Raw genomic sequence first — 27,813 nt, forward strand, 5'->3', positions numbered from 1 at the left:
TGGACATGGTAAGAGAAAATAGGACGAAATGGTCATCTAGTTAGGTCAATGGAGATCTTGGAACAGAAAAAGATCTTGCTTCCCTACTATTTATGAAGCAAAGAAAGGTAATAATGGAGTAGTGACTGGGGACTCATTGTGACAGTGAGCGGAAAATAGAGAGAGAGCCCAACAGGGTCTTGACACAGCAACCTGCCTCCTGCTTCCCCCAGGCCAAGATCATGGGCACATGTGCACTTGGCATACTAAGGGAGGTCTCTAGTCGAGAACCTGGAATTTTCCATGTGGATCTGCCTCCCAGAGAGTAGTGTGCTACTGTTATATCACTGTCAGGCCTCGTAGTAATGGAACTTTTTAAGTTTTGACTTTTTATTTTAAGATAATTGTCCGTTGTACTTTTGTCTTTATAATGTTTTGATATGTTTAGATTACTCTTTTATGCATATTGTGAGGTATATATCATTTTTGTCTCACTTTGGGTATATCCTTTTTTTAAGAAATAGAGATTTTTCTATATAGCATGTGTGCTTGCTGGAGAGACAGAGAGAGACAAAGAGATAGAAAGCAATAAATCATGGCCCCCAGGGGTGATCCCGTCTCCTCTATTCTTCTCTTGGGATTTTGGGGATGCACACGCACCCATGCAGCATGAGTGTTAAGCCACCACGTCCAGGACTCAAACTGTGGTCAACCATGTGGAGTCCAGTAACAAAACCATTATGCCTTCTGCTGGTCCCTATGTATATCCTTTCAATAGTCAGAATTTGCCAAGAAGCTCTGTTTTGTTTTTTTGAGAGGTTTTTGCTATAGGGTACATGCACTGGCCAGACAGACAGAGAGAGACAGAGAGACAGAAAGCGAGAAATCACCCCCCAGGGGCGATGGCCACGCCGCAATCCCTTCTCCTCCATTTTCCTCTCTCGGGATCTTGGGCATATACACACACACGCCTGACGTGAGTTTAAGCCACCAGGTCTGGGACTCGAACTGCAGTTCACTACGTTGGAGTCTAGCGACATAGCCATTACGCTAACTGCTGGTCCCACCAGGAAACTCTTTCATGTTGAATCTCTTTTTGTTTTTTTCTCAAAGGCTCATGTATTATAGTTTGTATCAGAATTTTATTTTTTTAGGTCCTCCCATCTCTTTCAAACTATATTCTTTATAGACTCTGATCACAGGATAATATATTTGGGTGATTTCTCAGTTTCTTAAAATGCAGTTCAGGTAAATGCACTGAAATGACAAAGGAAAAAGCTGACAGGTGCTATAGAGCTGTACCATCCAATATGTAGTGATTAGCAGCTTGTGATTGCTGAGCCTTAGAATGTGGCTAGTCCAAATTCAAATGTGCTATGATTATAAAATATACGTTAGATTTGAAAGGCAGCATTAAAAAATTAATGTAACTATCTTAATAATTTATATCGGTAGTATATGAAATAATGCTTTTAATATATTGGGGTAAATAAATTTTATTATGAAAATTAATTTTACATGTTTCTTTTACTCTCTAAATGTGGCTCTAGAAATTTTTAAATTTCCTTGTGGCTCACATATTGAACAATGTCACTTTAAAGAATTATAAGACAAATTAGCATAGTTGAGGATCTGAAATACATTGTTTAATGCAATAAGGGCTTAGTGGACAACATGGTCACAGAATATCTCTTAAACTCTACTGATTCAGGGTTCTGAGGATTAACTTTTGGGAAACTATCGGTCTAGAATAAACATCTAACTAAGCCTAGAATTCTTCGTGCTAACTCTAATGAAAGAAAATGTTGTTATAGTTTGGATAATGGTTTGTCCCTGAAAGGTTCATGCTTTTGAATTTAGATATTCCCTAAAATTCATGTGTTGGGGCTTGATTATATTTAAGGGTGTAACATGAATATTTAGTTCGTTCATGGTGTCCCAGGGTGGGTCTTTGGGTGTGATGAGGTCATTAAAAAGGGTCTCCATGATTGAATTCTAATGTGCACATACAGAGGAAATGAAACCAGAACAGCAGAAAGACACCTGAATACAGAGCACCCTCTGCTAAAAGTGGTTCCTTTAGTCTTACCAAAATAAGCCTCTATTCTCTTAAATTCATCCAGGCTCCGATATTTTTGGCAGCAACACAGTAAAGGACTAAAACAAATATGATGTGATATTTCTTTTCCTCTTAAAACTCCCAACAGTCTTACTTTGTGTTGTATTTTTATCAGTTAGGAACAATTAGGATGAGAGTAGTATTTTTGTTTATATTTTCCCTCTTTTTGAGAAATTAAACTCCACGGTATGTAATCATATCTTTATTATGGTGTTTACTTTCAGTTAATTGAATCTTCTAGCTCATATCCAGAAAACTGCTCTCTTGCAATAGGAACTGAAGCATTGCTCATCTCCATTACCTTTCTCTGAGGGAAATCCCTCCTCTTTTCTCAGAATACCAAGATATTCTACTAATTGACTACCTGCTGCCATTTTTGCCTTTCTCCAAATCATATAGCATATTCCAGAGTAGTTTTATACAACAGAATACAAGTCAGATGCATTCTAGCTTCAAATTCTTCAATGATGTGAATAGCAGGTGGCGTAGTAGTTGAGGCACTGGACTCCTATATGGTTCACTGTGGTTTGAGTCTTGAAACTCATGCTGGGTGTGTGTATATATGTGCCCAAAATCCCAAGAGGAGACTGGATAAGGGATTGTGGCATGGCCATCTCCCAGGGGGTAATTTCTTGTTTTCAGTCTCTGTCTCTCTGGTGAGCCTTAAATCAAAAGTCTCTTAAAAGAAAATTATCCAATTGCTTCTCACTGCATTTAGAGGGGAAAAAAGTATCGATTATGATGGCTTGCCTTATCATCAAACTATTCTTTTGTTTTTGGAGAGGTTTTTGCTATAGGGCGTGTGTGCTCTCCAGAAAGACAGAGAGAGAGACAGAAAGTGAGAAATCACCTGCCCAGGGAGGATGGCCACGCTGCAATGCCTTCTTCTCCATTCTCCTCTTGGGATCTTGGGCATGCACGCACACGCACCCTGTGTGAGTTTAAGCGAACAGGTCTGGGACTCGAACCACGTTCGGCTACATTAGAGTTCAGCGACATAGCTGTTACACCAATTGCTGGTCCCAGATTGTTTGTGGTTCCAGGAATTCAGACTGGCTTTCCTCAGTTTTTCCAAATTGTTTCCATTTCCAGGGCTTCCATCTACTTTGTGCAGAAAGGTCTTTATCAAATTCTTGTGAAGCTTCCAGGCCTGCCTTCTTGATCATACTGGCAAATTTCCAAATAAATACATTCTTCCTCCTTTTGGTGAGATATATTTCATTCATAGCCAAGAGTTTTTCATGTGCAATTTTATATCGCGATCTAAGATGTGTTACATCTTCTTTTTTCTCATCCAGGTCTTTTTTAGTTTTTCTTTTTATTTTTCTCTTAAGACTTCAGAGTACAAGTTACTTTGGGTACCCCCGAGGAAACAGTACTAATCCTCACATAAGCTAGTCAATGTGAATAGTAGTTTGTTGGACTGACTAGTCATGTTAACATTTTGTGTTTCAGGGGCTAGCAGGTGGTGTGGTGGTTAAGGGCACTGGTTAATGGCTGACTGGGGTTCGAGTCCTGGACATGTCAGCTTGCTTTCTCACTTTGCTTCTCTCTCTTTCTCTCTCTCTGTCCCTCTCTGGTCAAATTAAAATAAATAAATGAATAAAGTTAAAGAAAATAATTCTTTTAAAAAATTTTGTGTTTTAATAAAGGCTGATAAGGAGAATCAAGTTATTTTTTTTTTCTCAAAGCTTGAGTACACTGAGGACATAGGATATTGTACAGAAATATATAGAAAACCACCAACAGCTCTGAAAGAGGAGTTCAACCCATCACAACCTGGGCATTTCTCTAAACTTTTGCCATGGGTTTACAATATTCCTAATGAACTTTTAGAAAACTGAAATTTCATTACATAGATGATTTGAGTATGAGGTCAAGAGACTGTCTCTTTGAGAATATTGGGTACATGTAAGTGATTGATATCAGATTTAGGTACTGTGAAAAATGTTATAATATTAGCATTAGAGGACCTCTTTAAATTAGATAAAGAAAAAGCATTTTAAAAATATTCCCAACACCCAAATACTGAGAAATAGGCCTATTATGTTAATATTTATATTTTATGCAATGTACCCTATCAGTTTTATTAAGAAGTATAATTTTCTTTAACTGCCAGAGGGTGCATGTGCTCACCAGAGAGATGGTGAGACCGAGAGACAGAAAGAGGTAGAGAGGGAGAAAGCACCCCTCAGTGGAGTGTGGTCACTCCATAATCCCTTCTCCTCCACTTCACCCTCCTGTGGGGATTTGGGGCACTCAAGCACACACTCCCGGCATGTTTTTCAAGACACCAGGGTCAGGACACCAATTGTGGTCACCCATGCATGATCTGGCCCACTTGATTGCTAAGACACGAGGCCAACCCAAGAAGCATAAATTTTATTTTAAAATTATATCTATTGTCAAATCATCTCTGGTAGTAGGGTTTTGAAATAAGAAATGGAATTCAGCAGTTAATTCCAGTATTCTTTCTTTTGGAAATAGTGTTAGGTTGGATCAGTATCAGGTATATTTTCACATGCTTGGCTTTGTAATCTCTTTCTATATTATGTTTCTGGATCTGCACTAAATGTACAACCAATCAGAAGAATTTTACACAGAAAATTTTCTGCAAGGAGATACAGGCAGCATAAACAAAACTTCGGAAAAAAGTAGAAGCAATGGTAGAAAAACATGGTTGAATTGGCTAGAACCCTTGATATTTATTTTAAAACTATCATATTTTATTTACATGTGGAAATTTTCTTTAAAAAAAAAACACCTAATCAAATGCCCATCATTTAAAATTTCAGGAGATTTTGGGTCCATTTTTCCCCAGACACCTTTTATTTGGTAAATACTGAGGCAATTAGATAAATAGTTTGTACTTCGTGTTAAAAGGAAATAATTTTCAATTGGACCATGAGCTTTTAAAAACAACGTGATCAGGACCAGCAGCTAGCGTAATGGCTATGTCGCTGGACTCCCATGTATTCGACTGTGGTTCGAGTCCCAGACCGGGCACCTTAAACTCACGCCAGGCGCGTGTGCGTGCGTGCCCTAGATCCTGAGAGGAGAATGGAAGAGAAGGGATTGCAGCGTGGCCATCCCCTCTGGGGGGTGATTTGTCACTTTCTGTCTCTCTGTCTCTCTGTCTTCCTGGCGAGCACACGCACCCTGTAGCAAAAACCTCTCCTAAAAAATAAATAAATAAATAAAAAACAATGTGATCAACCAACAATTTTAGGAAGTATGAAATATATTAACAGATACATAAATTGTAACACTATTGTTTCTGATAATATTCTTAAAAACTAGGTATTGTTAAAGGTATACATGCTTAACACTCAAATATAATTAGAGATCATTTATAGGAGTCAATGCTTTCTAAGAACATGATTATTTTGAAACCTGACTCTTAGACTATTGATTTTCATTTTTTCTTTGAAATCGTAAGAGAATAACTTTTTGAAACCTCTACTTTTCTATATCAGAACAAGAAAAACCTGAGAAACTTAAAGCCTTCAATATTTCCATGCATTCCTTTTCTCTACACTGGATTCTGCCCTCTGGCCGCGTGGAAAGGTATCATGTGGATCTTGTTCCTGACAGTGGCTTTGTTACTATCAAAGATCTTGGAGGTGGAGAATATCAGGTGTAGTTTTCATTATCGTACTTACTGAGCCTTCTTGTATTTATATTTGGTCCTGGTAGGAAAGTTCTTCACGAAACCCATCAACCATGAAAACTTATCCTTTGAAGGGGTTTTAAGAGCATAACATGAAGACAAAAACATTGATATCGAATTGATGAGTGTAACGTTCAGCATTGGTGAACTGTTACCTAAGCAACATCTATTTTTCTTTTTTTTTTTTAAGTTTACCCTGAACCTGCAGCCAGTCATCCAAGGGTTCATGAATAGTTTAACAAAGAAAGGGCAGTGCTATTGAGTAATCCAGGCTCATTAATTGTGTACTTGCCAGAAGGATCTGTCTTTAAATCATTAATGCAGGCAACATTTCTCTCTAGAGCCATCAATGTGATTCTACTGCCTGAAAAATGTAATAATGATGGATTTTCTTATCATTTTTCTTTTACTTTTTATTGGAACTTCAGAGACACAGGTATTTCATAAACACTCTTAAAAACAAGAGCTAAACAATGTACTTTAGATTTTATAAGAACTTTAAATAGTTGTTCCTTGTGATAGTTAGAATATTGATTTAGACTTTGATAAAGCAGTGTAAGTTTTTATTTTATAAGTTATCTGATAAATAGTTAAAAGAAAAAAGTTGTACTTTATGGAATTTATGATAGTTTAGACAGTGTAGAGTTACACCGTGAAGTGTTAATTTTTTGATAATTTATTATTTGAGCTCTTTTGGTTTTTGGAAATAATTTTGCAATTATTTGTTTTTGGCATTCTAGGTTGATGTTTTGAATGGTGTTCCTGGTCCTAGATATGAAGTGACCATCTCTTCCATTTCTGCTACAACATTCAGCTCCCCTGTTAGCAGAACAGTGACAGCGAACGTAACAAGTGAGTACATGCTTTAAATTACTTTTTTTTTTTAAATGAAGCATTTGGAGTACTATAATATAATTCAATTGGATAGAAATGCTTATGTTTCAGTATGTACAATATGTACATGATAACAGTTTAGAATAATTAGAGCAAAATGGAAACTTAAGAAAGTGTTTAGAACGTGCATTCTACAAAGATAATTATGTTACCCTTGTTTGTAAAGGGCATTAGAGAAACTGTTAATGATAACATTTAAATTATACAGAGTTGTGACCATACGCTCACTCTGCTTGCTCAGGAATAATTGTTTAGTAATAAAGCTATTTCTCGTCTTCTTGATTTTTGTATGTAAGCTTTGCATCAAGGAAGTTTCCTTTCAAAATGATTTGGCATCAAAACTATATTTCGCATGTAGTATTTAGTAGCACTCCGTTTTTTACATTCTTATGAAAGAATGTTTTTGGCATTTCCCAGAGCACTTAATCTATTATTCATTTATTTGTAGAAGAGTTTTGGAGAGTGTAAACTCACATTTCACATTCGTCTCTGGGAACTTTAGAAGTTTACATTTGTAAATACTTTATTATTAGTGTTTGTAAAAATACAATAGTTTTTTGATCTTTTAATGAAATTTTTCTTAACACAAATAGAACCAGGGCCTCCAGTCTTCCTAGCAGGGGAGAGAGTTGGATCGGCTGGGATTCTTCTTTCTTGGAATACGCCACCTAATCCAAATGGAAAAATTATATCTTACATTGTTAAATATAAGGAAGTTTGCCCATGGATGCAAACAGTGTATACACAAGTTAGAGCAAAGCCAGACAGTCTGGAAGTTCTTCTTACTAATCTCAATCCTGGAACAACATATGAAATCAAGGTAATTATTTTGTAAAGAATTACTAAGTATTAAAATAATTTATCCGTTTAAAAGCAAAGAAGATTTTTCCCACCTAGTCAAGTATTTGTAGCTGAGCACAGTAAACAACTGAAGAATGTCTGAGTCATGGGGTTAACACCCACCTGGGATTTGATAACTACATCAAATGTTGTCACTTTTTTTCATTTCAAATTTTATGTATATTTATTTGTTATCTATTTTGAAAAGATTAAACTTAGGGATTGTTTAAAAATAAATCAAGTTTAAATGATATAATTTAGGCATTGTAAGTAAAAATTTCTACTTTCTGATTAAACTTAAATTAGCTTTGTTGTTTTTCTTTTAACTTTGATTTACTTGTAAGTCTGTTACAGAAATTTTGGATAAGGGCTTGAAAATCTGTAGAATCAGGTTTGCCAAGAAGATTGCACTCAATACACTCCCATTTGATAGATGTTTCTTGAGTACTTACTATGCCTTTTGTATTTATAAGCATTTTTTGTCCTTGGGGCAGAAGGTGTTTGGTGGTTAAGGTGCTGGATCCTAAGTGGTTGGCTCTATGGTTTGAGTTCCAGGCTTCATAACTTTAGACACACGCTAGATGTGTGTGCGCGTGTGCCCAAAATCCTGAGGGGAGAATAGAGGAGAAGGAATTGTGATGTGGCCGTCCCTCCTGGGAGGTGCTTTCTCTCTCTCTCTCTCTCTCTCTCTCTCTCTCTCTCTCTGTGGTGAGTGCACAAACCCTATAGAAAATTTCTCTCTAAATAAATAAATATTTTGAACAATTAAATTCCACTGAATTAAATTGTCTGTTTTTATTTGAGTTCCAGGCTTCATAACTTTAGACACACGCTAGATGTGTGTGCGCGTGTGCCCAAAATCCTGAGGGGAGAATAGAGGAGAAGGAATTGTGATGTGGCCGTCCCTCCTGGGAGGTGCTTTCTCTCTCTCTCTCTCTCTCTCTCTCTCTCTCTCTCTCTGTGGTGAGTGCACAAACCCTATAGAAAATTTTAAAAATATATATTTCTAGTCCTTTACAATGTTAAATATGCAAAATTTAACATTCTATCTGAATACTTAATACAGGAGAGCTATAAAAAGCAGTCTTAAAGTGGTTAGTCCATATGAAAATGTTCACAATGAGGAATATTTATGACAATTTCAGAGAATGATAAATTATATAGATATCTTCTTACTCTTCCTTATTCTCAACATCTGTATGTTCTTGAAGATAATAGAATATGGAGAAGGAAATCTTTAAATGCTGCAAGAATATATGATTATTTATAACTGCCCTCCTAGACAGTATGAAATGATAAGGAAGAGAGATATTGCCAGGCAATTTTCCTTACTGGAAGTATGCTTATTTGAAGAACACAATCAGAACTGGAGAGCATGTACTATTTGTAAGAATCATCCAAATGAGAAAAGAATTAAAAAGAACTTTTACTCATGCAGAAGTCAAAACCAAAGATTTCTGATTGCTACTTCATTGCAGAGCATGTGCTAAAGAGTAAAGGCAGTATTTTTCTAACTGACATCTGATATTTTCTGTCAACATGTCATATTCAGATTAACTTCTATGTTAAAATATCCTATTGAGGTACTAAATGAAGATTAAATTTTAATGTGATATAAGAAGCTATTGATGATGGAAAAGTGATTTAGCCAGCCTAGCTCTGCTCAGATCTATTTTTATGGAGTTTGAATTTTTATTCCTTTGTATTCTCTTATTTCAGGTCTATTGGGAAGCTCCTATTCTCCTTTTTATCCCACACTTTATAAATCATTGTTGTGACCTTTACTCTGTTCAAATAAATGTTAGCCATTTCAGAATTCCAAAGAGTATTCGGCATGGTACATTTGATATCTTCAGTATAAGAAACACTACTGGGGAAATGCTGTGAAATACTTTACATATGGCATTTCATTTAGTCCTTAAAATACTCCTATGACATAGATACATTATTATTCCCATTTTAAAAACAAGGAATATGTAATAGAGAAGAGTTAAGTAAATTGCCCTAAGCTACTCATCTGGGAATTGGTAGAACAATAATGTAAACCAAAGTTGCCCGATTCCAGCCATGGTATTTGCAAGAGCTTAAGACTCTATTTCTGCTCATTTATGACACTTTCTCTGCCTAGTCTATTCTATTTGACTGGATTATTCAGGTGAAAAATAATTTCTACCTCTTTTAAGTTCTATAATCTCAGTCTAAGTTGTTAGACTTATTTCAAAAGATAGTTTTCCCGATCATTTATTTACCTGATTGGATGATAAACTTTAAAGTCAGATACCATACATACAATTTCTTGCATATTTTAGAAGAATAATCGTAGTGCCTTGAATATAGTGGATACAACAGATAAAAGGTCGAGCTTTGGAAATAAGCACAACTTGGCTCAGTTCTTAACTCTGCTATTGTTTCGTGTGAGTTTGTGAGGGCTAATCATTTAACCTCTTTCAACCAGTTTTTTTCATCTGTAAAATGTTGACAATAATACCTCATAGTTTGATTGTATGAATAACTCCATTTTTGCCATCTACCTCAGGAGTGTTGTGGGAATTAAAGAGAAATATGCCTGTACCATCTACTTTATATACTCATCGAAGTTCTATTACATCATATTCTGTTTAATTAGGTGGTAAAAACACTTAAGCATAGTCCTTTTTGTCTGTTCTAGGTTGCTGCTGAAAATAGTGCTGGAATTGGAGTGTTTAGTGACCCCTTTCTTTTCCAGACTGCAGAAAGTGGTAATTTTCCTAAATCATTTACTCTAAATAAATTTAGTTTTATATGTTATCATTTCAAATTTACAAATAATAGTTGTACATATTTATGTATTATGGTGTGATTTTTCAAAACATGTATACAATGTGTAATGGTCAAATCAGGACAGGTGCCCATTCTCGAGTGAATTGGTTGAGTGCTATGCATTGGAAGCTAGATTCCAGATAATGGACTGTGGTTCAAATCCTGGCTGTAGTGGCTTGAAAAACACGCTGGGTATGTGTGCATGCATTTTCAAAATCTTAACGGGATAGAAATTGGGAGGAAAAAATTGCAACATGACCACCCCCACTGGGGGGGTATTTTCTCCCTCTCTTTCTGATAGTTAGAAAAAAAATCACAGCAATAAACTTATACACCATTTCCAACATTTATCATCACTTTGTGTGGCACACATTTGAAATATACTCTTCTAGTTATTTTGAATATATTCAATATAGTGAATTGTATCAACTTTCTTTACTGTGCTATAGAATTCTATAACCCATTCCACTTTTAAAAAATTATATATTTATTATTATTATTTAAATTTGCTATAGGACACATGTGTTCACCAGAGAGAGACAGAGACAGAAAGGGGGAGAAAATGATAAAGCAAGTCACCAGGTCTGGGACTTGACCCATGGTTGGCCAGCACCTTAACTACCACACCACCTGCTGGCCCTTTCACTTACTTTTTACATATACTCAAGTACCTATTTTTTAATTTAATTTTTATTCATTCATTCATTTATTTTAATTTGACCAGAGAGAGATGGGGCGGAGAGAGAGAGAGAGAGAGAGAGAGAAAGAGAGAGAGATAGCCACCATGTTCAGGACTTGAATCATGATCAGCCATATGGGAGTGTCCAGCACCGTAACTGCCATGCCACCTGCTGGTCCCCCACTCAAGTACCTATTAACCATGTTTCTATTCTCCTCCCCTTTACAGCTTATGATGTCTACCATAACTTTTTTTATTTCTATAAATATGCAATGTTTTAGCTTTCATTACTGAGTGAGCAAATACAGTATTTGTTTTTTATTGACTGGCTTATTTTACCTAATATTATTTCCTCCAGGTTCATCCATTTTGCTGCAAGACAGGAATTCATCACTATTTATAGCTGAATAGTATTCCATTCTGTACATATACCCCCTCTTCTTTATCTGTTCATCAGTTGTTGGGCACTTAGGATAATACCATATCTTAGCTATTGTGTATAGCACTGCAATAACATGGGAGAATCTCTTTGATATATTAGGGCTGGTTTTGGTTGTTTGTTTGTTGGAGTATATATTTAGTAATTAGGTTAATAGGTCATAATTCTAATTTTTATTTTTTGAGGAGCATCCATACTGAGTTTCTTGTCATTTAAAATAAGTAGTGATACAAAAAAACACAGAGGCTGAAATGCATAAAATTCTCAATAGCCTGTTTACTTTTAGAGTCTTTTTGTATGTTCAATTCAAATTCTTCATTAGACCAAACATTATTCTATGTTTTATAAAAATATTGTTATTTTAGAGGCCCTTGGAAAAACAATAATAAAAACTAAAGAAATTTATCCATGGCCTTGGTATATTAAAAAAACCCTGTTACCGTTTTGTACATTTTTGGCTGGTCTTCCCCTGAATGTTTTTCATTGTAACTATGTATTGATAAAAACAAGCTTGTGCCATGTATTTAAGACTGTATCCTCCCTTTTTCCTTTAGCATTAAATTATAAATGTTTTTTTTGACATTAGACTCTTGAAATATGGATTCTAATGGTTATCATAATAGTCTGCAATGTACTGTCATTACCAAACCAATTTAAGTTATCTCCATTCTGGCTGAGAGAAAAGCAGTCTTGATTTTATCCTTGACAAAATACTCTCTTACAGGTCACATCTAATCAGCAAATTATGCCAACAGTATCATCAAAATACATCCTGAATCTTACACCTACAGCTAATCACCCTTTTTTTATTTCTTGCCTGAATAATTGAAAATCTTCTAACTGGTTTCCCTGTTTCCAACTTGCTTGCCTGCGGTGTGCTCTCCCCATAAGAGCCACCTCATCTTTTTAACTGTAAGCCACGCTATGCTACTTCTCTCTTCCTAACTTGGCTCCTATCTCATTAAGAATAAAACCGTCAGTCCTCTCCACAGTTTATGTATGCCGTTGCTCTTTGACATCTTTTCCCATTCTCCACTCCCTCTATCTCCTCCAGCCACACTGATCTTCCATCTCAGAGTCTTTATCATTACTTCTGCCTGGAGTGCTCTTTTCATTAATATCCACAACACCCTCTCCCCAATTAATTTGAATCTTACATATTACCTTTCCTGAGTACACCTTCTAAAGAACCCCTGCCTTCCTCTGTCCATATCTACAGCCAATGAATTAATATTTTCTCACTGGGCCAAGGTAACCTATTATACTTTCACTTATTCATTTTTTTATTGTATAAATTAGCCTGGAAGAATATAAACTTTTTGATTAAAAATAAGTACTTACTGAATAGAAGTACTCTTATTTATTTAGTGTATATACTATTTATTTATAATAGCAAAATGTTAGAACCAATAACATAGAAAGTGATTAAATAAATGATGGCATCTCCATTAACAACATATAGTTACAATGGAGCTCATATTCTAATAGGGTAAGATAGACAAAGATGTGAATTGCTAAGTAATATGCTAATGAGTGATAAGTGCTATAGTGTAATTTCTGAATTTTATATCACAATAAATATTTTACATAGTTAAAGAGAAAAGTCTTCTGGTGGTCCATTTCTAAAGAGATAAATTGAAATGAGCTCTGTGAATCTATAGAGGATGACTTAATAGTTATTGTTAAAAAAATGAGACAAGTTTTATGCTGAGTTCCTATCTGAGACCCACATCTAGAGCAGTATATAAATACATGCTCTATCTTGCTGCATGAATTAAGAGAAAATACTAGGATTAGGAATCTGGAGTTTATTTAAAATTAAAAATGAATGATTCAATAGTACTAATTCACTCTCATTGATTGTAGCATACTGACTTTGAGATGATTTGAGCAAATAAGAATGAAGTGGAAAAATTAACATTTTAAAATGAAATATGCACTTGAATATTTTAAAAATGTTTTATGTTAAGTTTCCAGTTTTAGGGAAAATAGTGGGAATTATTATGAATGATGTATCAAATTGTTTTGTTTTTAACCCTGGTCTTGATCTGGCTTCTGATAAAGCATAGTGCCTGCAGATTATAAGCACAATTATATAATATTTTGAAATTTATATATTTTATACATTTGTTAACTGAGCTAATATTTACTCTTGTAGTCAATGTTTATTGGGAGAAACTAGAAACTCTAGGATGTGGTGAAAAGTATAATGGAGAAGAGTGTCTCACTGTTTCTGACTTGCTGTATGTTTTGGGGTGAATTGAATAATCTTTCTTGACCTATTTCTCTCTCTCTCGCTTTCTTTTTTAGTATAAAGAAGTTCAGTTAAATCAGTGATCCCCAATTTTTTATCTCAAGTACACTTTTTTTTATTATTCACGTCCATAAAACCCAAATTTAAGGAAATTTCTGTGAAATAAACTGCACTTATTATTGTTATACCAAAAGTAATGTGTTTTCCTATAAATAAAAATACTCCTAATAGTATACAGATTAATTGATGATACTATACTGAATTGATATTATTGCATTCAGAAGTACAAAAGCTCAACACTTAATTTTACATGTAATACTATTTTAAGAAAATTTACAACTTATTTTAGCTTTTCAAATATTAGAACTAGCACTTACACCTTGAGGTCTAACTGGAAATGAAGAAAAATAATTTTGAAAGCATTTATGTTAGATGTATAAAGTTCTTGATGGCTCAAAAATGCATGCTTTTCATAGCATATACTTTGAAAAGTTGTAGAGACTGTTACATACTTGTGTATTTATACATGTCTTTATTCTAGACATGTTCTCAGAATGTGTGGTATGACACCTGCCAGATGGTAAAATGAGTTTGGAAACAATTTTTGGTATTTTTGTATTAACTCTTTAGTTAGATCAAGGTAGATAAATTCCCTTTATGAAAAATCAGGAGGTTTGGGATGTTATACATAAAATTAAAAAAAAAAAAAGACACTCCACTATATAAGCTACAGAAAAGAGTCAGAATTAGTCATTGAAAATGGGGAAGTCACAAAAGGAAGACACACAGAGATACATCTTACTGAGACAAAAATGATTTAGAACAAGTTAATAAAAATGGCCTCTGTTTTAGTCCATAATGTTTAGCAAACATATTTGATGTCTATTTAACATTGATAGTCTTCTTTTTTAATATCTGGCTTTAGAATTCATTAAAGATTTTGTTACTTTATGAATTCTCAATTTTTCTACATTCAATTAGTTCAGCTATGACTTTTTTTTTTGAGAGAGAGATATTTTTGCTATAGGGTGCATGTGCTCACTGGAGAGAGAGACAGACAGACAGAAAGCAAAAAATCACCCATTCAGGGGAAATGGCCGTGCCACAATCCCTTCTCCTCTATTATCCGCTAGGGATTTTGGACACACATATACATGTGCCAGGCATGAGTTATAAGCCACAGGATCCAGGACTTGAACCACAGTCGACTATGTGAGCATCTAGCAATGTAACCATTATGCTATCTGCAGGTCCCAACAATTTTTAAGGACTATTTGGAAATGTTTCTGCTTGTATGTAATTTGTTAGTGATGTATAAATATTTCAGGTATTGCACAGATTATATAAGTAAGAAATTTAAAAAGATTATGATTCATGATAAAATTTTTAATTCTTACTATACTACAACATCATATATTTAATTAACTTTTCCCTTTTGTTTTATTATACCTACCCACAGGAAATTTCAGTGTTAAGTTTTTAGTGTCAAAGAGTTATTATATTGTCATTATACTTTTTAAGCTTTAAATAATTTCATTTTGCTAGTTCCCTTTGATAAAACACTTTCCATCTTTTGTTTCATTCATTAGCAATCATTCTCAATAGTGTATAACTTTTGTTTCCCATTGAAATGCAGCTTTCCTGAAGTTTCTTACTGTCTGACTGGTATCATTCATATAAGGACCACCTTCTAGGACCTTTCTTATATAATTTAAATGGTTTTCACTTAAAATTCTTATTTCAGCATTCTATACAATGTAAACCTAAACTCTGGTTATTTGACATTTTACTACTAGGCATCTTTACCATACCTTACATTGTTTTGCTTCAAACAATTTTGTTTTGACTTCTTTGAAAAGTAACTTGTCATGTTGGTTTATGTTATGACAGATCTTAACAGAATATTCTATTTTGTCCATTTTGTTTATCTTACCGTAACATTAGTGAGAATAATTTTCTTTCATTCTGGTCTCATGTTGGTTTAATCCTATCTAAAATAGTACTCATATTATTATTATTATTATAAATGGTTAATAACAACAAATTATACTGAAATTCTGAAAAATGTTGTCTTTGAGGATATGTAGAACTCAAAATACAATAGAGTGTATTCACTTCATAGGCACAGAAACATTCCAGACATGTGCTTTTTGGTACAAATGGTTAGATGATTGTTTCCATTTATTTCATTATCTAGTATAAAGATAATTCCAAAACATTTAAGGAAGTAGAAAATGTATCCCAATTTATTTGTATATTAACAAATGACTAATGAATATTTTTTCATACTCATTTGAAATGTTTTATTGATGCATGCATTCATCCAATAATTCTAACATAAAGCTGAATTGCCTCAGTGCCAGTTTTTAAATTTTAAACAAAGGTCAAGTAAATATATTTTAATCAGTCTTACACGAGTAGATTTTATTTAAGTAGTATCTACTTAATTTCACGTTCCATGGAGAATTTAACAGCTTAAAATGATATAAATGCAATTCTAGGTTTTATATTTTTTCTCTCCTTCAACCCTTCTCTTTGCTCCAGCTCCAGGAAAAGTGGTGAATCTTACAGTTGAGGCCTTCAACTACTCAGCAGTAAACCTAATTTGGTATTTACCTAGGCAACCAAATGGCAAAATTACCAGCTTCAAGATTAGTGTCAAGCATGCCAGAAGTGGCATAGTAGTGAAAGATGTGTCGATCAGAGTAGAGGACATTTTGACTGGGAAATTGCCGGAGTGTAATGTAAGTATCATGGAATATTTTCTCTGTCTCAAAAATTGTGATAAACTGCTATTTTCAAGTTTTTAGCATCTGGATGCTACTACACATTTTACCAAAGTGATTAGTTATCTGACTACTTCTAGTACTGTTTTAAATTATACTGTCATATTATACACATTTGCCTTTATTCAGGTTACCTGTGGGTGAGGTTTGGGTATTTATGAGTGAGATATTAAAATCACTTAGGGGGCTTTAGAAAGACTTCATGAAAGGAGTAGCATTTGTGATCAGCCATGAAGGAAAGATAGATGAAGTTATGAGAGGGTAGTGTTTCAGGGGGAGTATACTCTGTAAATCTTGGAGTTAGATCGGAAAGCATAACTGGAGAAAAACAATAGCACTTCCATGTTATGTAGGGGGATAGTCGAGTCTAAAGTTGCAGACGTAGATTGTTTTTGTTGAATATATCTTTGGTAAAGGATTATTAGTCTAATTATTGATGAAAAACCTCAGGAAGTACTGTAATAATGCTTTTCTTCAAACCATTTTGGTGATCGTTGTAGTACTGATGGAGTGACAATGCAAAAGAATTATTTTTTATTTAAATACTTTAATTCATAGACTCCTCAACATTTTCTTTTAAAAATGAGGATGTATTTCTAATGCACACACACATATGAACATATACCTACATTAAAATGTGTGCAGGCGGTTGGGTATGTATGAGGAAAAATATTAGTAACTAATAAAGTGAACTATTCTTGAAATTTCACATACATTATTTTAGCATTTGGCTCTCGTACTATTTGTATTAATTAAATTTTTTATTAATGCTTTTTCTGTAATTTTCCTTTATTTGTAGTTTTAACTCACTTGAAATCCTGTTCAAAAAGGAGAATAAGGTATAAAAATACAATAAATATATTTTGCTCTAAAATTGTAAACCTAAGTGCACATCATTAAAATCTAGCAAATTTGCCCATAAATTTAATGTTAAAATCTTACATTAATGGCACACACACACAATTGCAGAATAATATTTACAGCCTAAAGGAAAAAGAAGTGAATTATGCTTCCCATGTTTACCAGGAGATACCACATGACTTTTCCATTGATATTTATTTTATTCACTAGGAGAATAGTGAATCTTTTTTATGGAGTACAACCAGTCCTTCTCCAACGCCAGGCAGAGTTACGCCTCCGTCACGTACCACATATTCGTCAAGCATATTGGCGCGGAGTAAGATCAGTTCTGTGTGGAAAGAGCCTATAAGTTTTGTAGTGACACATCTGAGACCTTACACAACATATCTTTTTGAAGTTTCGGCTGTTACAACTGAAGCAGGTTATATTGATAGTACCATTGTCAGAACACCAGAATCAGGTATGGTTTATTTTTGGAGATAAAAAGATTTACATTAATAATAAAATGTTCTTTTATTTTGTTCATATAGATCTTCTTGTAAACCTAACTTTCAGTCATTGTTTTTCTCTAATATTTGGTAATAGGTATCTCATCTGTGATATCTTCACATTTCCTTTTTTTAAAAAATAATTATTTAATTTTATTTATTATTATTCTTCAATTTGACCAGAGAGAGACAGAGATAGAAAAAGGGAGAGTGAAAAAGCAAGTTACTAGATCCAGGACCTGAGCCATGGTCAACCATGAGGGAGTCCAGCACCCTAACCACCAGGCCACCTGCTGGCCCTGATATCTTCAAATTTCTAGATTATTTTATAGTATAGTACTAAAATAAGCATTTAGAGTGGAAAGAAGATTTGAAAGAAAGGATTCTTCAGCTACTAACCATTATCCTAAGATTAACTTTTATTATTCTATGACCTCAACAATTTTTCATAATTATCCCAGCCTTTCCAAATCATCTGTAATTATCTACATTCTACTTTTGTAGCTATTGCTATTATCTACCATGACAGTAATACCTGAAATAGCAAAACTAGTATATGCGTAACATTTCAGCATCCAATAAAAACAGTAGCTAAAATATATGACTACATACATATATGTGTGATATGTACAGTATATCTTCTTTGCACTTCAGTTTCCTCATCTGAAAAATAGAGACAGTAGGGGCTGGCAAGTGGCGTGGTGGTTAGAGGCGCTGGATTACCACATGGGCAACCATGGTTCGAGTCCCAGACCTAGTGGCTTACTTTCTCTCTTTCCTTCTCTCTCTCTCTGTCTGTCTCTTCCTGGTCCAATTAAAAATAATAACAACAAATGGAATTAAATAAATAATTTAAAAAACTATAGACAGTAATAGTACCTTCCTATAGCAGTGGTGTTAGGATTAAATGAATATAATTAGATATTATTATTATTATTATTACTAAATTCTAAAGGCACACATTTCTTGTTATAGGCATTTGTATGTATATTTATATTTAAATTATTTTATTGAACTTTTTAATTAATTAATTTATTTTAATTGGACCAGACAGGGATAGAGCAAGAGGGAGGGGTGAGAAAGCAAGCTGCCAGGTTCAGGACTTGAACTGTAGTTGGCCATGTGGGAGTCCAGCGCCCTTAACCACCACATCACCTGCTGACCCCTAGGCATTTTTAAGTATGCTATTATATCGGTATCCAGATAAACATATGAGACCTTGGAATTATGTAAATATATTTGTGGATGCTAATATATACCGTAATATATCAATATATAGTATTAGGCATTTGGTTGTGATTGGTAATTTTTGAGGGTACAGGAAAATTATTGGTAGAGTAATTTTACTAAAGCACAGTATTTTATTTTCTAATGACCTAACTTCAACTCCTATTATTTTTCATTGCACATAAATTTGACAGTTTTTTTCTTTATATAAATAACCATCATTAATTGTGCCATTTTCTTCTTGTATACTCCTTGCTATTTATTCTATTAAAAAATGTCATGAGTCATGTAAAGTGAGCTCTGATATATAAGATATTTTTTACAAAGTTAAAATTATTTTACTTTAATTAAAAGAAAGTATAGAAACACACCCACGAATCACAGACTACTTTAAATGTCATTAGATTATTAAAAATGTACCATTTTATATGTTACCAATGTTACTTTTGAGTCTTGTAATTGTGGATTCTAAATTTCTCTCCCTGAACAAAATACAAACACCGATACAAAATGTAAAGATCATTGCCAGTAGATTCTGAGGGCTGTTATCTTCTTTATCCTTCTACCTGTATCTATTAGGGAGATTTTGTTATCTTTTCAGACCTTGTTGAGGGCAATATATATGCAGGTATAAATGTTTTAGGATAATGTGACATTTACAATGAATATATTACAATGAGTGAAGGAATGTAACTTGTACTGGACAATCACGTACATCGTTAATAGTCAGTAGTTATTGAAAATAAGTTCATCTGATAATCCAGTATGTCTTGTGTAGATCCTTCAATTACATCCTATTTTCCCTTTTCATAAAGATCTCTTTGTGTTTAGTGTGATATTTTATTTTTTGTTTCTTATTTTGTGTTTTATTGCATATATTTAATAAGGTATGCTTTTGTTTTAAATATGTATTAATTTTTACAATCTGTAACTATTTTAGTGCCTGAAGGACCACCACAAAACTGTGTAACAGGCAACGTCACAGGAAAGTCCTTTTCAATTTCATGGGACCCACCTGCGATAGTAACAGGGAAATTTAGTTACAGAGTTGAATTATATGGACCGTTAGGTAAGTCTTAATTCTGTGTTTACCGTTTAGATTAAGATTACAAAATACTTATGAGTATCAAACTCTTTTTTAAAGTCCCTAATTTTTTTTGATCCTCAATTTAGAGCAAATAATAGAAAAGTAATAAATAAAGAAAATGAAGTGCTTTGTTTTTTTGTTTAAAACCATATATGAACATAAGGATACCAAAACACTATTCGTATCTCATATTTCGTGAAGAAAAAAATGAAAGAACTAGAGAAAATTTCTCAAGAAAAGTATTAGAGATATAAATACATGCCTTCAAGTATTTCAACATATTCCTGAAGAACAATGGGCCTAGATTATATTAAATCAGATTTTCATTTATAACAAGGAATCATATCTGATCAATCGCTTTCTGAAAATCATATAGAAATATCTGTACCTCATGTACAATTATTGTGAACTTAATAGTGGTCTATAAATAAAATCTCTATATTTTATATAAAAATGTAATATAGTCACTTTTTTAACTTACTGAATTCTTAATCTTTGTAACCAAGGAGAACTTAAGCACTTACTCATCATTGATATTTTCAAGGGGTTCAAATATTATATTATTGGAAGTGAACTAGTAAACTTTCCTTATCTGATTTCCTATTAAAGGAGCTGAATTCAAACAATAATGAAATACCATAAACTCATACACTGCTATTTATTTATAAAACTTGAAAATGATACTAATTCTATTTTGAAATGTCTAGGGTATAAATTACAAAAATAAACCTAATCTCTTATCTTTAATGATTTATGCTCCTAAAAGTTTGAGATACTTGCACTTCCTAAAAAGAAAAAAAAAGGGTAGTCGTCTTCACACCCTCCAATACATAGAATCGTGGCTGAGGTGCTCTTCCATTTGTGAGGCTAGCAGATGAATCAAGTAGAAAGTATTTAGCAATTACTGCGTTTAGCAACATGGAAATCATTAGTGATCTTTTGTTTTGTTAGAGAGTATTTTTTGGCATAAAGTGCATGCACTCGCTGGACAGACAGAGAGAGAGGGACAGAAAGCAAGAAATCAACCCCCAGGAAAGATGACCATGTCACAATTCCTTCTCCTCCATTCCCCTCTCAGGACTTTGAACATATGCACACATGGACCCGGCATGAGTTTTAAGCTGCCGGATCTGGAACTCGAATCATAGTTGGCTATGTTGGAGTCCAGCAATATAACCATTATTCCATCTGCTGGTCCCAGTCATTAGTGATCTTCACAAGAGATGTTATGGTGGAGTATATGGGGTAAATGCCTGATGGTAGTTGAATTTGTTACAATGGGAGAAGAGCAATGGTACACGGACATCTGAGTTTTGCTGCAAAGTGACCCAAAGAGTGGTAGTGGGGAGTAGGAGTGAGAGTAAGCCAAGTCATCAGGTTTCTTCTTCGCAGGAATAGATAAAGAATATGTGCTGATGGGAATGAGGAGGGAAAAGGAAATAGTAATGATATAAGAAAGTTGAGAAATTCTGGAAGAGTATCTGTATAGGCAGAGGGTAATATTTTTTGTTTAAATATAGGGATTGGTCTGAGATAAGACTACAGATAGATTATCCATAGTAACAGGTTGTAATACAGAGTATATGGGTTCAGATGTTGGTAAATATGTAGTTGTGTTAATGGGAGTCTGTGTCAGATATTTTCTGATTGGTTTAATTTTCTTTGATGTAACGAGAAGCAAGCCCATTAGCTGAGAGTGAAGATGAGACAGAAGGTGTTGACGGTCTGAAGAGGGAAGAGAAAGAATACAACTATCTAGAAGAGCAGAGAGTGGTTGGATCGCTAGACTACGGAAGTTGAGTAAAACGCCAGGCACCATTAAGGGCTAATTTAAGATGTGGTCACGATGAAGTGATTGATATCAGTCAGAGTGGATTTTTGCTTTTCTCCAGCTTCCTTCAACCAGAGAAGGCAAAAGAAATAGAAGGTTTATGTAAGGCAGTGATTATAATCGATGACATTGAAGCTAGATAAAGTGTGAAAATGAAATGGTGAGGGACTGCAACAGAACAAAACAAAAGGTAACACAGATAGTAAGATCAATGGATTGGAGACCCCCATGGACTTAAAGAATCGTTTGTTCCAGATTCTAAGTAAACACAAGATAGGAAAGAGTGGTCGGAGAGCATCGCATGAAATTGAGATTATGTATGATTTGTAGTTATTGGTCACAGTGATGTCTTAGTTATCACCTTGAGAAAGTGGCTGAGAATACTAATTTATTGAAGGAGACATCAGTGTAAATTTAAGGATTATCTTTCAGGATTTAAAAATCTCCCTAAGTGAAAATGGTAGCATCAAATCAAGAGCCAAATCCTCCAGAATGGGGTTGGTAGAAGATGACTTATAACAACAGTAAGGGCTTGTGGATATCATTGGGAACATGAGATTTAAAACTCTGGGCATTTGTAGGGAGGCAGGGCAAATAGGCTAAGATGGGGCAGTGAAGTGCAGAAACACCTACTACATCTGAAGGCCTAGTCACTTGACAGCTACAGGGAAAACTCAGACAACCACCTCTGAGGTGGCCATGAGGGAAAAGAAACAGTGTTCCTAGGAGAAAGCTAGTTTTCAGTTAGAACAAGAAGGTAAAGCTAAAGTAGAAAACATTTTCTGCTTCTTCTTATAGAACATAATGAGAATATTTAGCATTTCAATTGAATAATTTTGAGTGTAAAATACTATGATATATTTAAAAGGGAAATCTGATGTTTCTCCTTTTAAGTATGTTAAAAATAATATGGTGATTCAACAGCACTTGATAATTTAATGTAAACACTGGAAGATTTTTACACTCTTTTTATTTTAAAAATTTAATTGATATCTGTGTTCTACTGAGACAAATAGAATATAGTCACTATTAGTATCGTAACAACAAATCTGAGTACATTGGTTAACACTTTAATTTTTGTCTTTGGCTCTACATGTATGTATGAGAATGATTACATGCTTGATAAAGAAATAACCTGTAGGTATCCTCTGCTTTTTGTAGGTCGGATTTTGGATAATAGCACAAAAGACCTTAAGTTTGCATTCACTAACCTAACACCATTTACAATGTATGATGTCTGTGTTGCGGCTGAAACCAGTGCAGGGATTGGGCCCAAGTCAAATCTTTCAATATTCACTCCTCCAGATGGTAAGAACGGATCCTCTAGTTAATGAGATTTTTTTATATGCTTGTGAACTTTATTGAAATGGTAAAACATAATATTACAATTTGGTTTATATTTAGTTAATTCCTGTTTCTTTATTGAGTGACTGCCTAATTCATTCTGAGTACATGTTCTCTGGAATATTAAACCCATAGCATGCTTCATAATAAAAAGGATCCTAAATCAAGCAAGATTAGGAAATACAATATGCAGTACCATCTTGTTAGAGAGTTATGATGAATTTTAGTAAAACCTCAAGAAGTCATAAACAAGCACATGGAGTAGTGTTTAGCCACGTTTTTATTGTAGATTTTTTTTTCTCACTGACTAGTGTTCAGAGAAATTTCTATGTTCCCAATGCCTATAACAAAATATGGTTAAAATCAAAAGGGTATCATCCTAAGCAAGTGAGGATTCTAGTGGATGCAAAATAAAATTTATCAGCCTCTACTGAGGTTTTGAAAACAGTATTTTTCTTGAGGAATTTTCTTATATGTATTTTATTAAACATCATCATTTTAGGCAAATCATACTGTTTAAAAAAATTACCGTATATTTTACACATATTTTCTTGGCTCACATTAAGCTTATTAAATAGCGTACTTAAATAGGAATTGTAATTATTGACAAGAATACAATAATTTTTACAGCAGTTCAACAGTCGAAAAGGTTTTCAGATTATGTTTGTGAGCTAGCTAAGATAAAGTAACTTTAAATTTAAGTTAATTTTAAGTGAGTAAAATTAATTTACGCATGTGTGCATACACATCACATTCACACACAACTAATCATTGGGAAGTCATCAGATAAATGATTCAAGTATTTGACCACTAGAGGGCAGCAGCTATTAGGGCATTCTGTACTTCTCTTCCCTTTTAAAGAAACTTAACCCCTGTAATATTTTGCTGTTGAAAGCATGTAAAAAATTATGTTTTATCTATTTCAAATGAAAATCCTAATGTGCATATTACTTCAATGAATAAGAAGTGGATGCATACTCACAAGGAAAATGTTCTCATTTTTTCACATTAAACATTTTACCATGGTCAGGTGGTACAATATACAGTCTTTGTGGTTTACGGCTTCTCATTTTCTTCATCTTCTCCCAAAAAACTGATTTTAAACTATATAATTTACGGATGGCTGTCAAATATAGAAGGGCTCTTGGCTTTGGTTTCAATAGCATTCTCAACCAACCCATTTGACTTACTGTTTTAGTCTGCTTTTCCTTTGCTATCACTGATACCAGAATATTGCACTGGGTAATTTATAAAGAATAAAGGTTCATTAAGCTCACAGTCTGACGATCCAAGGTATAAGGGCTACCTCTAGTGAAGGCCTTCTTGTTGGTGGGGGCTCCCCACAGTATCCTGAGGTGGCACATGTCATCACATGGTGAAAGGACAGAAGTGTGTATCTCTGTTTGTGTTCCCTGTTCTATAAATATACCAGGATTCAATTATGGGGTTCCACTCTGATTACCTTACTCCTAATCACCTTTCAAAGTGCTACCTCTTAATTCCACAGTCAGTCAGATTACATTTTCACCCTCTTAATCCTGTGACAACCAAATTTTATCATAGGAAATTTTAGGGGACAAATTCAAACCACCCAATAATGTGAAATATCTACCAATTTCTATTCTTTTGTTATATAATTAAATAAATTCCAAAATTTTGTCTTTTTAATCAAACCCAGCTGATCTAAGAGGTTATAAACTGAATCTACAATTTAAGATTATTGTTTATTGTCATCATCCTTGCTCTATAACATTTGACAAAATTAGGGAAACAGGTAATATATTGCCTCATGCAATGCCATATTGATTATTTTGGATATCATTTAAAAATTTATTTCCTGGGCCAGAAGGTAGCATAGTGGTTAAGGTGCTGGACACTAACTTGGTAGACTGATTTAAGTCCCAGCCCTGGCAGCTTGAAACTCACCCTGGGCGTGTGTGTGTGCATGCCCCAAATCCTGAGAAGAGAATGGAGGAGATGGGATTGTAGCATGGCATTCCCCCAATGGGGGTGATTTCTTAGTTTCTGTCTCTGGTGAGTGCACGCGTCCTATAGCAAAAATTTTTCAAAAAATTTTTTTCCTTTATTTGTGCGTTTTAATTCACAAAACAAGTATAATTTTGAAAAAGTTTATTTCTTGAGAGAGAGAGAGACAGAGAAAGGTACCCTTAGTAGGATCTTGACACACCTCAATCCTCTCTCAACTTTTCCAGCCAGCAAGTATCAAGGACATTCACAGTGTGCTTAGGTTGACCTGAGTTCTGAACCCAGTGCCTTTCCATATGGCTCCAGTATCAAGCAATGACACTCTACCACCTGCCTCACTATAGCTGAGCCAAGAAGTAGAATTTACAACATTTTTCAATATATTTCACATAAGTTATGTCTCACACCAAATCCTATTGAATTTGGTGTCTCTGTTTGCCCTATATAAAAGTCAGTTTGTCCAGAGTTTTATTCTACTACCTACCTGAGCTAGTCACTATATAGTCCATACCCTTGGTGGCTCTCAGGGAGCCTAGTGGCTAGAGGTGGGCTCCTCTCAAGGGAGGAGTGGCATGGTTCCTGCCTCCTCATGCCAGCCTGTTGGTGCGGAGTTCTCTGGGGATAGTTTACCCTCAGGAAGAACTTCAACAGATACTCTGGCAAATGCAAGAAATGTAGCTTCCTGCTTCTGAAAATAATAAATAATACTGGTCTCATTAATTAAAACTTTGCAATAAAGGGATCTTTAAACTATTTGAGGACAATCTAACAGTTCATTAGAATTATATAATTTCAATTAAAAATTGATAAATTAATTTTAGATTATCTTTATTTATTAATATAACAGGACTCTTTGTATTCTAGTTAGGGTTATTCTATTTTTCTCCATATTTAAAAGTAGTCTATAGTCTATTTAAAAATAATTAAAGCTAGCTTGTTTTTGGAACTTGAATATTTTTTTATTTTATTGTTTTAAAATTTGCACAGGGGATGTGCATTCACCAGAGAGAGAGAGATAGTAAAAGTGAGAAATCATCCACCAGGGGATGGCCATGGCCATATTGCAAACTCTTCGCTTCTTCCATTCTCCTCTCAGGGACTTTGGGCATACACACACACTCACCTGGTATGTCTTTCAAGGCTTTGAATCTAGGATTTGAACCATGTGGTTGGCCATATAGGATCCAGCTGCCTTAACCTCCATGTAACCTGCTGGTCCCCCCAACTTAATACTTTTAAAAACAACTGGGATTCTAGTAAATCTCCAGATTCATAGAGAAGTGTTGAATTTAACTCTTAATAGAAAATGATATAAATTATCACATTACAGTAGGACTGATAAACAGTGAAGATTACCAAAGAAAATGAGCATCCTGTCATTACAGCCATTCTCCTATATAATTCCTAAGGTTTCTTTATATGCCTTACTGAGAAGATTTCTATATAGGCATGAAGTAGCAATAATTTTGGGAAAAAAACTGGTAATTTAATAGTCCCCCATGCTACAAAATGTAGTAGAGGCACCTATTTCCATATAAGACAATTCTAATACAAGCAACACCATTTTCTTACTGTTTCTATGGGGTACAAAAAAAAAAAAAGAAATAAGTAAATTTCATTGCTTCAATATCCTCTCATAACTTTTCTGTCACTGTTGTCAAATATCCTATAAGGAGGCTCAGCATCATGGTTTATAAAGAGTGAATTGCAAAAATTCATATATGCTCCCTAATAAATAACTAATTATGGTAGTGAAGACTTTCGTTCTCAGCGATTTCAACTGGCCACTTTTTGCAGAGTAGTAAAATCTTTATAGGGCATCCCTGAGAGTCTATCAGTTTTGTGTTTTGCAAGGTTATTAATGATTTTTATGTTTTTAATCCTTCAAAATTTACTTCTAATGAAAGTGTACTTCGCAAAATAATGGAAGAAGTTATTTTAATTTATCTCCTTTGTCCCAATGTCATTTGTTCCCATTTTATTTCTTTGTCAGGTAATAGTTTTTTATTTGAAAACTTCAAACCATTTGGAATATTTTTTAACCAATCATATCTGTTATCATTTATTAGTAAAAATTATGGTCGCATCGACTTGAGAATGACTCCTAGATAGTCTCTGTGGACAGCATCTTCAGAATGGATCTGACCTGTGGATAATTGCCTTGTGTGTTTGATTTTCTTTAGTTAATTTTATATCAGTATTAAAGGAATTTGATTTAATCCGCACTTCTCTGGTTTCTCCAGGATAATTTGTAATGTAACAGATCAAGTATCTTTCTAAAGACAAGAAACAATGCTGTCTACTCCATTTCCTTTATCCCTTAAGATTTCTTTTTCTTTCATAGAAAATAAGATAGGTTTACAGTCATTGTTCTTTTATAAGTTTTAGGTATATTGTAGAATGATACAAATCATTTAATCCTTACTAAAACTAAGTTTTGGTATTAGTGTCATGGGTAATAATTAAGTTATATTAAAAAATATAAATTAAAAGTAAAAAAATAAGTCTGCTACTATTTTTGCTTAGCAAA

At 34.0% G+C, this 27,813-nt stretch overlaps 1 protein-coding gene across 1 annotated transcript in view; it reads left to right on the top strand.

Annotated features, from left to right (window-relative positions):
• The first annotated feature begins 6,150 nt into the window (after positions 1–6,150).
• The window catches only part of PTPRQ (protein tyrosine phosphatase receptor type Q), a 246,341-nt gene continuing 224,678 nt past the window's right edge, over positions 6,151–27,813 (top strand). Inside the window, exons 1-8 of the mRNA XM_006142866.3 lie at positions 6,151–6,204; positions 6,509–6,620; positions 7,256–7,482; positions 10,171–10,240; positions 16,218–16,417; positions 17,531–17,780; positions 19,976–20,104; positions 23,115–23,261. Coding sequence (XP_006142928.3) covers positions 6,151–6,204; positions 6,509–6,620; positions 7,256–7,482; positions 10,171–10,240; positions 16,218–16,417; positions 17,531–17,780; positions 19,976–20,104; positions 23,115–23,261 — 1,189 coding nt within the window. The remainder of the gene's footprint in view (positions 6,205–6,508; positions 6,621–7,255; positions 7,483–10,170; positions 10,241–16,217; positions 16,418–17,530; positions 17,781–19,975; positions 20,105–23,114; positions 23,262–27,813) is intronic.

The sequence above is a fragment of the Tupaia chinensis genome, unplaced genomic scaffold (assembly GCF_000334495.1).
Source record: "Tupaia chinensis unplaced genomic scaffold, TupChi_1.0 Scaffold000085_1, whole genome shotgun sequence".
NCBI lineage: Eukaryota > Metazoa > Chordata > Mammalia > Scandentia > Tupaiidae > Tupaia > Tupaia belangeri.